The 14,305-nt window shown below is 42.7% G+C and overlaps 1 protein-coding gene across 2 annotated transcripts in view; it reads right to left on the reverse strand.

Annotated features, from left to right (window-relative positions):
* Window positions 1–8,651: 8,651 nt before the first annotated feature.
* LOC133069447 (membrane cofactor protein-like) overlaps window positions 8,652–14,305 on the reverse strand; it is a 53,713-nt gene continuing 48,059 nt past the window's right edge. For both annotated transcript variants that reach the window (XM_061161064.1, XM_061161063.1), the window contains one exon: window positions 8,652–10,043. In XM_061161064.1, the coding sequence (XP_061017047.1) occupies window positions 9,886–10,043 (158 nt within the window). In that variant the 3' untranslated portion in view covers window positions 8,652–9,885. The remainder of the gene's footprint in view (window positions 10,044–14,305) is intronic.

The raw sequence follows: 14,305 nt of genomic DNA on the forward strand, positions 1-14,305 counted from the left end.
CTGACCACTCACCTGCGGCTGCAGAGGAGGAGCCCGTGCCTTTCCTGCCTAGGACATTTGGAAGAGTTGGACTCCTAGCTGAGGAGACACTTGCCTTTGTGTAATGGCTAGATCCTCCCAGGAAAATAGGCTGCTTGTTCCCTGAAGAACCGAGATAATATCGGAAAATGCTTTGCATACTGTGAAATATTTTACAAAGCAGAGAAATACTAGTTTAACTATTAACACAGTTTAATAACAGCTTTGGCTATTTTATTTTGTCATATATTACGTAGGGACTGGTTATGGAACTAAATAAACTAGCGTAGAATTCATGACTTTTGTATTGCGATTATAAATTATCAGCTTTGACTTTCACGTTCTTTGAGCATCACTTTGTAACTCTTTTCTGTGCCATTCGAATGGACCCTTATATTATGTCCCATTAAAGAAGGAATTCATAGGGCCTGGACTCCATCTTAGGCCTGTCCGTGCGGATCCTGCTCGGCAGCCTCTCCAATGGACTCTGAACTCTCTGCTCAGTGCCTATGGGAATGACAATGGAAGGATAAGACCCCCTTCCAACAGGGGAACCTTGAAGATCCTATCCAGGTTACTCATCGCCTAAGAGAAAACATACTCTAATCAGCCCTGCCTCTGGACAGTATCTATCGGAATGTAACCACAGGCTTATCGGTTATTAACTGATTGGAATGTAACCGCAGGCTTATTGATTATTAACTGATTGAACACATAACTCATGGATGATGGGGTTACTGTGATTGTATTTACCCTTCCTTTGTAAGACTCAAGGAATTTGGGGTGGTGGGTTCAGACACGTACACATAGTGTATAAAAGATTTTCACAAATGCTGCTCGGGGTCCTTGGCTGAGAGGAGACTCTGCCTTGGGCCCGCAGGTGTAATAAACTGCACTCCACTGTCTGCATTGCCCTTCTGAGTGAGTTTGTTTCCCGGAATGCATGGCTATAACACCATCACAAGTATAACTGCAATAAGACATCTCAGGCAAAGGCTGGGTCTTCCGATCGCATCTGCCTCCTTTCTTCAGTGAGAATCCTCTTCTTCTGGAAGCTGGTTTCACATGGTGGCTTAGATTTTTCCATCTTTGTATCTAGCACCATTTGAAATCAGTGTTTTAGGAGTAAGAATTGCAGCACAGCCAAAGGCCAACCGCAGAGGAGCTGCTGCCCTGGGACCAGCTCCCCTCCTCCTGCCACCTGAGCTGGTTCAAGAAAAGAAGAACCTGAGAAGCAAAGTTCACTCTTGAGCATATTGGGTTGTGGAAGGGGGACAGTGCAGGGGTGGGGGGGTGTTCAGTAGAAACTCCGGGGCAGCCACCAGCAGGAACCTGTTGGTGGGGCCTTTGAGCGTGTGATCGGGCAGCTCCAGGTTGGGTATCTGATCGCAGTCGGCAGCGGGAGGGCCGTGGACCGGAAGGACTCTCTCACCGCACCAGCACTGCCCACCTGCTCCCACACGCCACGGGACATCCAGCTGCAGTGGCCGAGTAGTGAAATCAGACTTGCCACCTGCACCGTCACCGTGTGGACCCCACTGAGCGCCGCCGGACCCATCTCTTACACAGGCTGACCGATTTCTCCTGGTGTTCAGAGTCTGTTTTTGTCTAGCACCATTTGAAATCGGTTATGATGTAGGGGGAAAAGCAGCGGCCTCGAGGTCTCATGCCAAGTCTGGTCGGCAGCAGCCTGTGGCTTCCCGGAAGATGGATGGGCAGAGAGGGGGAGGGAGGTTACAGCTTCTCCTGCTGACGTCCTTAACTACATCTGCAATACTTTATGCACATTATTGCATTTAATGTATTTTTTAAAACAAATCATTACAATTTATCAAGTGTCCTCAGTTTGCTGAAATGTGGTAGTGCTGTAAACTCTATAAATTTCTTGCTGTTAAATTGCCTTTCTGTTAAAAGAACTCTGTTAATGCATCCTGAAACACTAACAAATCTTTTGATATATTTAATTTATCATATCTTAGTTTTCCATCTTTTATTTTTCACTCATAATTCTATGGTGATGAGAATGGGGTCCCCAAAGTTAATTTTATGTGCAGATCTTACCTTCTTCATAAAGAAGTTGAAGTCTGTTAAATCAGATTAAATATCCTGTTAAATATCCATTAAGACAGGAATGAACTTCTCTGAGGCAAGAAATAAAATGAGAAAAAGATCACAGAAGAGAGAAGCGTTGCAGGCCTGGAATGAAGGATGCTGTTGCTTGATGGGGAAACTAACCTTGCTTCCCTCTGGTCTGCAGCCCCGGAGCCTCTGCAGTCAGCGTTCTCACAGAAACCTTCGCTTAACTGAGCCTGGACTCACGTGGCCCCTAGAGGGAGGTGCGCTGATGAATTCAGCTACGTTAGGAGAGATGCAGGCATTTTCTACTTTGGTTCTTAGTTTCTATCAACCCTTGAAGACAGAGTGAACCAGTTGTGTAAAGGTGCTCAGAGAGGAGCCAGATTTGACTTCACAGGGGGTTTCTCTTGGGGAGTCTTCAGGTTGGAGGGCTGTGTCCCCTTGATTGACCTTTTTGAGCAGAAAGTGCAAGGCCAGTCCTGACCTTCCTGCAGGACTTTGATTTCACACCTGTTCTCCATACATGGTGGCACCTCAACCACCTGGGAAGCCTTTTGAGGTCCAGTTCCTGCCAGTCTCCCCCCAGCTGGCTGCCCTGCCCTGTGGGGTGGGGTGAGGTGAGTGAAGCCTCTGTTAGGAAAACTTCCCTGGGAATGGGGGGCACCTCCCACTGTAGCTACAGGGCTGTTTGGGGCTGTTGACTGGAGAATTCAGGTGGATGTGGCAGGAACAGTTACCACCCTGGATTGCTTTATTCACCTCTCTGCTGAGGTAGCTATGATAGATCTGTGGGCATAAAAGCTTTTGGTCAACTGTAACAAACTAGACAGCTTCTGATTCACCTACTGTGTCATTAGCTTCAGCCTATGTATTCCAAATAAAACAAGTAACACGTGGAATCTGCCAGCAAGTTGCTGGCCTTCCAGTTCTCCAATGAGGATGATTGATGTTAATATGAAAGCAAAATTGCAATGACTTGGGACATCTTCTCCATAAAAGTAGTTTCTGATATTCCCATGAATGCTTAATTTTAAACAATGCTCATGGCTGTGTCATGAGAAGCAAAGTACATGAGAAACCTGTTACTTCTAACTGAAGGGCCACTCATGGAGGATTATTTTCCTTTATTCATCTGGAGGTTGGGCTCATTACCTAAAATTGGCATTCCAAAGTGGTTTCTGCTAAAAAAAAAAAAAAAAAAAAATTGCTAAGCAGAATTTCTTTCAGAGACATCTTGAGTTTGTTTTTTGGTGACTGTGCTTTCCATATATAGAAAATTCTTTGCCAGGCATGGTCCTCCTTACCTAAGTTTTACCACACGTTCATCACCCCATACAGGTTTTCTTGGACTAGCAAATAACAAATTAGGGTGAGTAACTTTCTCAATGTGATCCATTCTTAAAGGGATTTGGTCACCTTCTGTTGGTATGTACACCAGAGAGAAAGGAAATAGTTTATTGACTACAGACCCCTATATCCTACTTCACTCATACGTAAGCCAAAAGGGAAAAAAGTCTGTCTCTTTTAGGAAGTTAATTCCTTCGAGGTAAGTAGAAAAGAGGTAGTTAATGAAAATAAAATTGAAAATGTCTTCTAGGTATCACAGCAATGACTGAAACCTCTGAATAATGCAAAGTTTGAACAACTAAGCAAGTTCAGTTCAGTTGCTCAGTCATGTCCTACTCTTTGTGACCCCATGAATTGCAGCATGCCAGGCTTTCCTGTCCATCACCAACTCCTGGAGCTTGGTTAAACAACTGTTCATCGAGTCGGTGATGTCATCCAATTCAACGAAGCAAGGGGCTTGTCAAATGTCCTCATAGTCCACAGGAAAGCAGCAGCGCTATGACTCTCTAAAGTCTGCCCAGTACATTCCAGGGTGATATTTTCTAGAAGAGCCTGGAAATGATGAAAGCAATGCAGCTTAGGAAGAAAAACAAAAGAACCTCCACATCTTTCTGCGACTATCAAGTTTGACTCATTTCTGGAAGTCTGTAGACTATGTTGAATGTTGCCCTTTAATACAAATATGCAAGTTTTTAAAAATAGGCATAAAAGTTAATTTTTGGATAAAATGGTGTCAGGCATTACAACTTTTAGAATTCAGCACCAGAGTTGCCTATTTTCTTAAATCCTACAATGTACTTTATCAATCAAAATTCAACTTCCTACCTACCTCAGGTCTCTTCAGCACTCTTACAGAAGACTTTTATGATCACATTAAAAGCTATCCCTGTATATTTTATGACAATTAAAAAAGATACAGTAGTCTCAGGTTATAGGCAAGTAAAATTTGACAAAATGTTTTTTTCTTTATAGCCAACTTAATTTTCATCTAGTGTTGGTGTTAGAAAGATTGCTTCTTCTTCTTTTTTTTTTTTTTCTTTAACTACAGATGGCTTCCTTTGATTAGCCAGCCATCAATATCTTAGAGTCTTAGTCATTTTCTGACTTCTTTAACAATTTTCTCTTATAAATATAAGCACTGACTCTGGTCTTTAGGGCTTCTCAGGTGGCAGTAGTGATAAAGAGCCTGCCTGCCAATGCAGGAGGTGTAAGAGGCTTAGGTTCGATCCCTGGTCGAGAAGATCCCCTGGAGGAGGGCATGGTAATTCATTCCAGTATTCTTGCTGTGGATAACAACGTAGGGCTGAAGACCATGAGCAGGGGAGGCAGGAGACAGGGAGGGCAGAAGCCTGGACAGACTTCAGGCTCTGAGATTGGAGCGTTAGAAGAGGTGACTGTGGGAGGGGAATGCTTCCAGAAGGTGGGCCTGATTAGAGGCATACTCTCATTTGAGATAAAACACAATGGAAATAAACACATTATCACAAATGAAATTTCTCCAAAATGACATTTCATTTTTTAACAGTTTTAAAGACCCAATCAATTCTCAAAAAAAAAAAAAAAAAAAATACAGACATGAGACTTCTCATTCCACTGGAGATTCACTCTTGCAGTTTTAAGTTTAAATTCAAATATACCTTTCCCTCTCATTCAAACAGACATTTCAAGAGAAAAATGGTTTCCCCAAATATTTAAGTAATTGACAAATTATTTGCTAGACAAAATAATTTATGTTTGCACATATATTTCACAAATATATATATTTCACATATATATATATGTAAATATATAAAATTGGAAAAACTGAATTTGAAGTGGAAACTACTATGAAAGTCAATTTATTTTAGTAAGCATAAAAATCTTTGGTTGAAAAAAATACCTCTTGAGGGCTTTTAAAGTGTAAGTACTTAAAGCCACGCCCTTGCTTCTAAGCAAGTGCTACATTCTTGAAAAGCATGTGAAAGTAGGTACAGCAAAACTTCAAACGTATAATTTTTTAAGAATTCCTGAATTTATTCTGTTCAGGCTTATATTCCTGAAGTGCTTCACTAGGGATTACCAAGGGAAGAACCATTTACAGAGCCTTATCAACATGTCTTTTGGGAGTAAAAATAATATTCACACTAGCGCACTTTTGATTCCTCACTCGCATCCTTCTCAAGGCCATGTTTCTTTGGCCCAATTTGTGCTACTAACTATGAAGTTTGAAGACTTTCCTGGTGATCCAGTGGTTGGGTTTCCATGCTTCCACCGTAGGGGGTATGGGTTTGATCCCAGTCTGGGAAGTTCTGCATGCTGAGGTGCAGTCAAAAAATTTAAAAAAAAAAAATTTTTTTCAAAGGTGTACAACAAAACCTGTGAAAACATAATTTGAGTTAGAGTCCCACTTCTGTGGCTGCTGGTGTGAGGACAGAGAAGAGGGCTGGGCTCTGTCCCACCTGAGTGAGCAGACCCACCTGAGCTGTTTCGTCTCTCCTTCCCTCTGTATGACTACAGCTAATCCACAGAGTGAGTTTGCTTTTCTGAAATGCAGGGCTTCATTTTCACTCTGCCCTTTACAGGTGAGGTGAGGAGCCCACAAAGACTCAGGTTCTGATGTAACCTGAGGTTATCTGATGAACTTATCCCCTTCAAAACTGCTTACATCCTGATGACATGTGTAAAGTAAGACATATCTTTATCCAAGTGGGGAGAGAAAACACCCTGGAGCCAAACTCTAGAGTGGATTCTAATTCTCTTAGAGAGTAGAATTCTTTTTTAAGATAACATCAAGCCCACACGATTCACTTTGTCCTGAGCTGGTATTCCTGTTTGGGAAGTTATCGCCCTCTGTTTACAGAAGCCTGAAATGTGAGTTAGAGCAGAGTCCCTCCTCTGTGGCCGCTGGTGTGGGCGCAGAGAAGAGGGTTGGGCTCTGTCCCACCTGAGTGCCCAGACCCACCTGAGCTGATTCGTCTCTCCTTCCCTCTGCATGACCACAGCTAATCCACAGGGTGAGTTTGCCTCTCTGAAATACAGGGCTTCATTTCTACTCTGCCCTTTACAGATGAAGTGAGGAGCCTCACTCATACAGAAGCCTGATTCTAAATTATTCTTGATTTCTTAGTCTGCCTCATTGTTCTTAAAAGGGGTGAAGAACAAATGCCAGCCATAAACTTCATAGCTTCTCTAAATCACCATGAGGTTACATATTTTTTAAAATGATATTTCAACCTATTAACTGTAAGAGTGTTTTCTGGTAATATTCTTAGTTAAGAAAGTCAAATTTGTTCAAATTCCCAATATTCAGTGTTTTTACTGTCTAAGGTCTGAAGTAGTGCTATATTTGTAAACGCTTTTTAAATAAACAATATATAAAACAGATTTTGCAGTGATTGAACAATGAATATTAAGAGTTGGCTTTAATCTTTGAATAGAAATGATTTAAAAATCACTTCTTTACAAATGAAATTTAATTAACTTCATTTTGAAGCATATTCTCTATTTGGAGGTTTTATTTAAAAACCACATTTTCTCACCTAGATACTACTGGGGACTGTCTTGACTTGCCCTATAATTACAAGTGTTACTGAAGTGAAAACAGGCAAGGTGTTCAATTCCAAATTCCTACATGTTTCAGAGAAATGTGAAGGACGGTGACCACATTTGAGCCCCACAGTAAAATGTTAGCGTTGTGACGTAGTTGCATTCATCAGAGTGAAAGAAACCAGAGAACAACTTTTCTTGATTGCTTTTTTCCCTTCTGTTTTCACTGAGACATAATTGATATACAGGCATGCCTCAGAGCCATCCAAGGGTTTGATTCTGGAGTAGCTCATTAAAGTGATTTATCCCAATAAACCGAGTCACAGGAATTGTTTGTTTTTCCAGTGTGATAGAAGTTCTGTTTATACCATCCCGTGGTCTATTAGGAGTGCAGGAGCAGTGTGTCTAAACAACAATGCACATAGCTAAATTGAAAACTACCTTACTGCTAAAGATGTTAAACATCACCTGTGCCATGGGTGAGTTGCAGCAGTGACATCCAAGATAACTGAACACAGATCACCATAAGTTTAAAAGCTTGAATTACTGTAAGAATTACCACGGTGTGACACAGAGACCTGCAGTGGGCAAATGCTATTTGAAAAACGGCGCTGATAGAATGGCCGGATGCAGGGTTGCCACAAACCTTCATTTGTACACACAAAAAATGCAATATCTGCAAAGGGCAGCAAATCAGAGAACAAGTGAACAAGGCTCGCTTGTGTGACCCTGTGTAGGTTTAAGAGGCTCAGCGTGATTTGATAATGATACATTGTGAAATGATTGCCAGTTTTTTTTTTAACATCTCTTCACTCACAGAGTTACCAAATTCTTTTCCTTGTGATCAGAATATTCAAGACCTTCTTTCTTAGCAACTTGCCAAGGTAGTCACCCCTTGATATCAAAAGAGGATTGGTTCCAGATCCCACCCCCCTCCCCTGCAATTAAAAATCTGAATGCTCAAGACTCATATAATAGAGCATAGCACTGCTGGCCCTCTGTATCCAAGGACGCTGATGCAGAACTATTGGATCCGGAGTGTCGACTGAATACAGTACAACATCACTAATTATAGTCACCATGCTGTATACATTGGGCTTCCCTGGTGGTTCAGCCATAAAGAATCTGCCTGCAATGAAGGAGACCTGGGTTTAATCCCTGGGTTGAGAAGATTCCCCTGGAGGAGGAAATGGCAACCCATTTCAGTATTCTTGCCTGGGAAATCCCATGGACACAGGAGCCTGGCGGGTATAGTCCATGGGGTCACAAGGCTTAGCGGCTAAACCACCACCACCGCCACATACATCACATCTTTGTACTTGTTTGTCTTATGCCTGGAGTTTCGTACCTTTTCACCTCCCTCACCCGTTTCACCCATCACCTCTCAGTCCCCACTTCTTACAACCAAACATCTGACTTCTGTTTCTGTGAGTGTGGACGTCTGGATTTCACATATATGAGATCACACAGTATTTGTTTCTTTCTGTATGACTTACTCACTTAGCATAATTCCTTCAAGGTTGCTGTGTTCTCACAAATGGCAGGGTTTCCTTATTTCTTGTGGCTGAATAGTACTGCACTGCATATGTAAACCGTTATCTTCTTTGTCCATCCCTCAATGGACACTTAAGTCATTTCCAAGTCTTTCTTATTGTAAATAATTCTGAAGTAAACAGAAAGGCGTAGTTATATCTTCCATGTGGTGGTTTCATGTCCTTCAAATATATATGCAGACAGAACTGCTGGATCATATTGTGATTCTGTTTTAATTTTTTGAGGAAAATCCATGCTGTTTCTCATGGTATCTGTATGAGTTTACTGTAGATCTTAACATTTTAAAAGAATCAAAAGGTAAAGGGATGCATGGATTTATGGAAACGATTTAGTTTGTCTACTACAGGAGTGGTTAAATTATTCCAGTAAGTGGTGGATGGAGTGCTAAACTCTGTTTCCCTACAAGGTAAGGTAAAAAGACAGCATCAGAGATGAGCAGAGTTAAGTACATAAATTAAATTCCAGAAGTCCAGTTAGAAAATGGACAGTTAAGAAAATCTGCGTTTTTCAGTAAGTCACTGAACTATGAAACAAAGGATTCTTTTAAACACACATTTTTCTAATATTGCAATTTAAAATGTTGCTCTGAGATGGAATCTTTAAAAAGGTAATGATTCTGAGTGTTCAATTTCAAAAATGCTTCGTTTACCCCTCACTTGAAGGAAATCATGTGTTCTGGTTAGAGTCTCCTAAGTAACTAAAACTCGCATCACATTTTTTGGTGACAATAGACAGCTTTCTAAAATTTATTATTCAATTCCAGTATTGTCCAAAGACATATAATGCAAGTTACACAGGTAATTTTGAATTTTCTAGAAGCCACATTAAAAAGAATGCAAAGAAGCAGGAAAATTAATTTTCATATGTTTTACTTAACCCCTGTGCACTCAAGCTCACTTTACATAGGATGAGCTGGTTTTGGCACTCGCAGCAGCCACTGAGGACCACTGACTCCGGAGCTGGAGAACGCAGTTCCACTCCTGCTTAGGAAACTGACTACAACAGGCATACTACAACCAAATGTGGGCCCGTCGGTTACTTACAGCGTGCCTGCCCCAGCAAACCCTCGGGGGGCCCACCTCGTGGGAGAGCTAACCGTGTTCACGCTGGAGACTGTGTTATTCCCCTGGTGGGAGAGGCTTCGCTATGAACCAGCGCTGTCACAGCACGGTGCTTGTTACATGGCCGTGTCCTCAGGACTATCGTGGAGAGCGAGTCAGCAGTCAGGCTCTCAGTGAATCTCCAATGCCACTGTATTCTTCCATTTTTTTGAAGCAATACTTTTTTCTGTTATAAGGAAATGCTTCTCTTTAAGCAGAATTTTAAATAGAAATCTAATGTTTGGCAAAGATGAATGCGTGCATGCTAAGCCGCTTCATTCGTGTTCAACTCTTTGCAACCCCATAGACTGTAGCCCACCAGGCTCCTCTGTCCATGGGGATTCTCCAGGCAAGAACACTGGAGTGGGTTGCCATGCCCTCCTCCAGGGGATCTTCCTGGCCCAGGGATTGAATCCACGTCTCCTGCATTGGCAAGAAAGTTTTTTTAACAACTAGCACCACTTGGAAGCCCTTGACAAAGATAAATAAGTATTAATGTAACTTAAACAGCTCGTTTGATATAACAAAGAACCTGATTAAAACAATGAAGAGGATTAAAATGTGAGCTAATTACAGTTACGTCAAATTACCTTCAGCATTTCTTAAGTCAACTTCAAGTATTTACAGACACTTGAAGCTCATGGCCTGTCTGAAAACTCTTTCCTTTTTGGCTTTAGCCTGGAAGGAGTCCTTAAAGAACTGGGCAGAAACACAGGGCTGGCTAGGCCCACACTGCCATTCTAGGTGGGATGCTTTATCTTCACCTTTTCCCCATGATGAAAGACACCACTCTGCTTTCACTGAGAAGTTGCCCTTCTTACTAGCCTTTGTAGAATCTGCTCCCAAAGTTGTGACTGTAACCTAAGGTAGCACCACACATTACAGCTTATGTAAAACTCACCTCCTCTCTTCCCAGCTATGTGGACACACATTCTGTTCCCCCAGAAAGAACTTCTAATTCATTTCATTCAGAGACAGAAAGTACAGGGGGGTTACACATCTAAAGGTGATGCATTTCATGATTTTCCCAAACTGATGGATTTTTGTTGGTGGTGGATTTTATTATATGCTAAAAATATCCTGGTCAAGGAATGCCTTCGCAGAATTAATATTGACAAGTTGAAATTGAACTTCTTCACAAAATTAAGTAAAATGTATTGTGATTTCTATCAAAAAAAAAAAAAAAACCCAAAGTGAATATAAAATGAGTAGATTCTGTTATTATTTCTCACTGGGCTAAAAAATTCCCCCATGTTTTGGATTCACAGCTCCTAGAAGACAGAGGAGTTAGTCTGATGGCTCACTCTGTTGTCAACAGTTACTCTAAGTAAGTAAGTAAGTATTAGTCACTCAGTCGTGCCTGACTCTTTGTGGCCGCATGGACTGCAGCCCACCAGGCTCCTCTGTCCATGAGATTTTCCAGGCAAGGATACTGGAGTGGGCTGCCATTTCCTTCTCCAGGGGATTGTCCCAACCCAGGGATTGAACCCAGGTCTCCTGCACCACAGTCAGATTCTTTACTGACAGAGCTACAAGGCTCCTAAGTCAAAGCAAAACATGTGAGTGCATGTTATTTTACACTAAAACAGGGAAGGTAGGAGAAAACATCAATAATCTAGCAAAGGTAACAGGAAACCAGGTATCCCTTGGATGTCCACTGCCAAATTAGCTTAGTATCAACAGCTAAATATTCACTGAACATCTCTGAAAAAATGCAACAGGAAAGAGATACTTTTTAATGGTAAAAGCAAACTTCTCTCTCATCTCTTCTCAGACAGAAATAAAATTTCCTTGTCTGTAGCTCTTACTGGTGAGGTATGTGTTGAACAGAAGGGGAAAGTGCTCAATGAAATAGTGATGTTACAACAAAAGGAAGCAAGAGTGGCATAAAAAAGGGATAAAATCAATGAGGGAGGAGAAGGGAAGTAAGCTGACAATTGAGTTCATCAATTATGTCTCTCCTGATTCTCATTAGAAACCTGAAAACAGGAATTTGGTGCAAGAAACTACTTTACCTTCAAAGTCTTATAGATCATTCAGCAGATAAATGGATTGTAAATTTGTGTACAATCTGTTTACCCATGAAACCACTTAGCCTCAAGTGAGTAATGTAAACTCTTTTTTTCTCAGAATGAGACGGTATGAGGAGAAATGGTCCTGGCCTCTATCACCTTAGATTTTGAGGCAACGCACAGAGCAAGTATTAATTCCACGTAATATTGTCTCTGAAATCGATTTTTATGGCGTCACACATTTTGAGATGGATCTTTTCGTTGAAGACAGTTTCTTCCTGTGCCATAGTTGTTTCCACCTATACAGCTTATTATATAACCTTTCCTTTTCCTGAAATGGATCTAAATTTTGTACATGTGCTCTCTCAACTAGTCAAAAAATCCTTGTTATTAGTTTCTGTTTAACTTTTTTTGAAAAGTTTTTTGACTGCTCAAGAAGAGTGAGCCAAGTAGAAAAAAGTTCCAATTAATTTGATCCTTCAAGTTTTTGCTGCATAGCTTACACTCCCACTGCCTGAATTGGATTTATTGAATCGAAAAAACTTTAGGAAAGCTCATTTAAGCAGACAGCTTAAAAACTACAAAGTTTCTGGATGAGTCATTATTTATATAACATTAAAATTATTTTAAGTTATAACAAAAAAGGGACTCCAATCAAAATGGTGAAATAGGAGGTATAGCTCACCTCCTTCCTCGGATACATCAAAATATATCTCCATGTGGAACAATCCTCACAGAATGCCTCTTAAAATGCTAACAGAAAATCTCAGATACCTAAAGTACAAAAAAGAGCTCCACCCAACTGGGTGGCATGAAAAAGCAAAATAAAGAGGAGGCAGAAAGGAAGTTGCCTGCACGCCTGGGAGGGAGCCGTGAGAGGGAAGATTCCTGCACGCTGTGAAGTCCCTTCACTGGCTGGGACAGAAAGACAGCTTGGAAGACTCAGCGGAGAGCGCGCCAGTCAGTCCTCGGCAGGCAGACCAGACTTGCACTGACCGTCCACGCCACGGCCCTGCGCTCCCCAGCCTGAGCTCTGCATCCACTAATGCAGGCGGGCCTGGGCACTGAAGCCCGGGAGGACAGACCCGGGGAGAGCACGAGGGCGGGCTGCAGACCTCCCGAAGGGCTGGAGGGTAGCATGGCGGCCACCGGCAGGTGTACATGGAAGAAACCTGGGCCTCCCCCTGGAAGTGAAGCGCCCGTCGTCAGGGCCACTGGAATGGAGGGTCAGGGTCTGAAAATAACAGCCGCTTGGTGTGCTCAGAGTGGGTGCGGTGACACCCCAAAAGCCCATTGTTCGTGAGCACAAGCGCAGGGCAGGGAAGGGCCCGCCACAGCAGCCTCTGTCCCAGGGAGCTCCCAGCTGACTCTGGACCACCTCTAGGAGACTTCAAGAATGCCAGCAGCAGGGAGGTGCCCACAGGCAGAGGCGGAATCAGAGCTGATCCGCAGGGGGTGCTCTTTGAGAACTAAGCAGAAGTCTGAGCCCTCTCCCCGCAGCTGTGCTGTTCGCTGATTTCAGCACTGATGCCTGCTTTGTAAGCTGAGCGCCCAGAATCTCCCCGTGGACAACAGGCGCTCTCACAGGGCGAAAGGTCTGGCCTCAGCATCCAGTGGGTGTGTGCACACGGAGACTGGGCCAGGCCAGCGTCTGGGTTGCTTCCATAGCTCCCATCGTGCACCCACTTGCCCAGAAGCGGCACTCACACCTGATTTCAGTGCACAGACACTTAGCCATCTGCACTGATGGTCTTGTGAAAACCATGCCCAAGGGACGACAAGACTGATTGCTGGTATCACACCCATGATTGACGTGGGGCTGAGGGCGGTGCCAACAGCAGGGTGCTTGGTGAGCCCCACATCAGGCGACAGGTGACATCACAGAGTGTGCACCCCTGTGGGCAGAACCAGTGGAGGAGTGCTGGGCGGCTCATCTCCCCGTGGGCGCTCCCCTGTCCCGCCTGTTTCACACCACAGCGAGGAAACATTTCTGGGGCCTTCCGGTCCAGCAACTAAGGAGCAGACCCCTGCCCCTTGTAACAACCACCGAACAAGGACAAGATCCTGCTCAATATCTAGCAGAGGCTCTGGCCACCGCTATACCAGTCACACACCGTTTCTAGAGAATAAAGGCCAGCACACAGTAAGGAAAGAGGTAGCCGTCATCCATAATAAAAACAGCCCTTCCACCAAAAATACTAAACCCATGTAGGCTAGATAGGGATGCACCCATGTAAAAATAGTCCTCCAGGACCACAGTAGATCACTGTTTCTGCCAAATTCATAGAGGAAGAGAATTTAAGCAAAATGAGGAAAGAGGAACTACTCCCAATTAAAAGAGCAAAAGAATTGACCGGAAATAACTGACAATGAGAGAGACGGAGCCCAGACAGATAAGAGGAGCCCACAAAAATTAGAAAACTCATTTACTGGGACAAAAACTGACCTAAAGCCAGTAAATTAAAGATTGAATAATGCAGGAGAATGAATAAGTGATCTGAAAGATAGAAAAATGAAAATCACCCAATCAAAAGAGCAGACAAAGTCAAGTGAAAAACAAAACGAAAGCAATATAAAAGACCTATGGGATAACATAAAGTTGGCAATTTATGCACAATAGGGATTGCAGAAGAGGAAAAAGAAAAGGGGATTGAAATTGTATTTGAAGAAATT

Source organism: Dama dama, chromosome 14 (genome assembly GCF_033118175.1).
Source record: "Dama dama isolate Ldn47 chromosome 14, ASM3311817v1, whole genome shotgun sequence".
Classification (NCBI taxonomy): domain Eukaryota; kingdom Metazoa; phylum Chordata; class Mammalia; order Artiodactyla; family Cervidae; genus Dama; species Dama dama.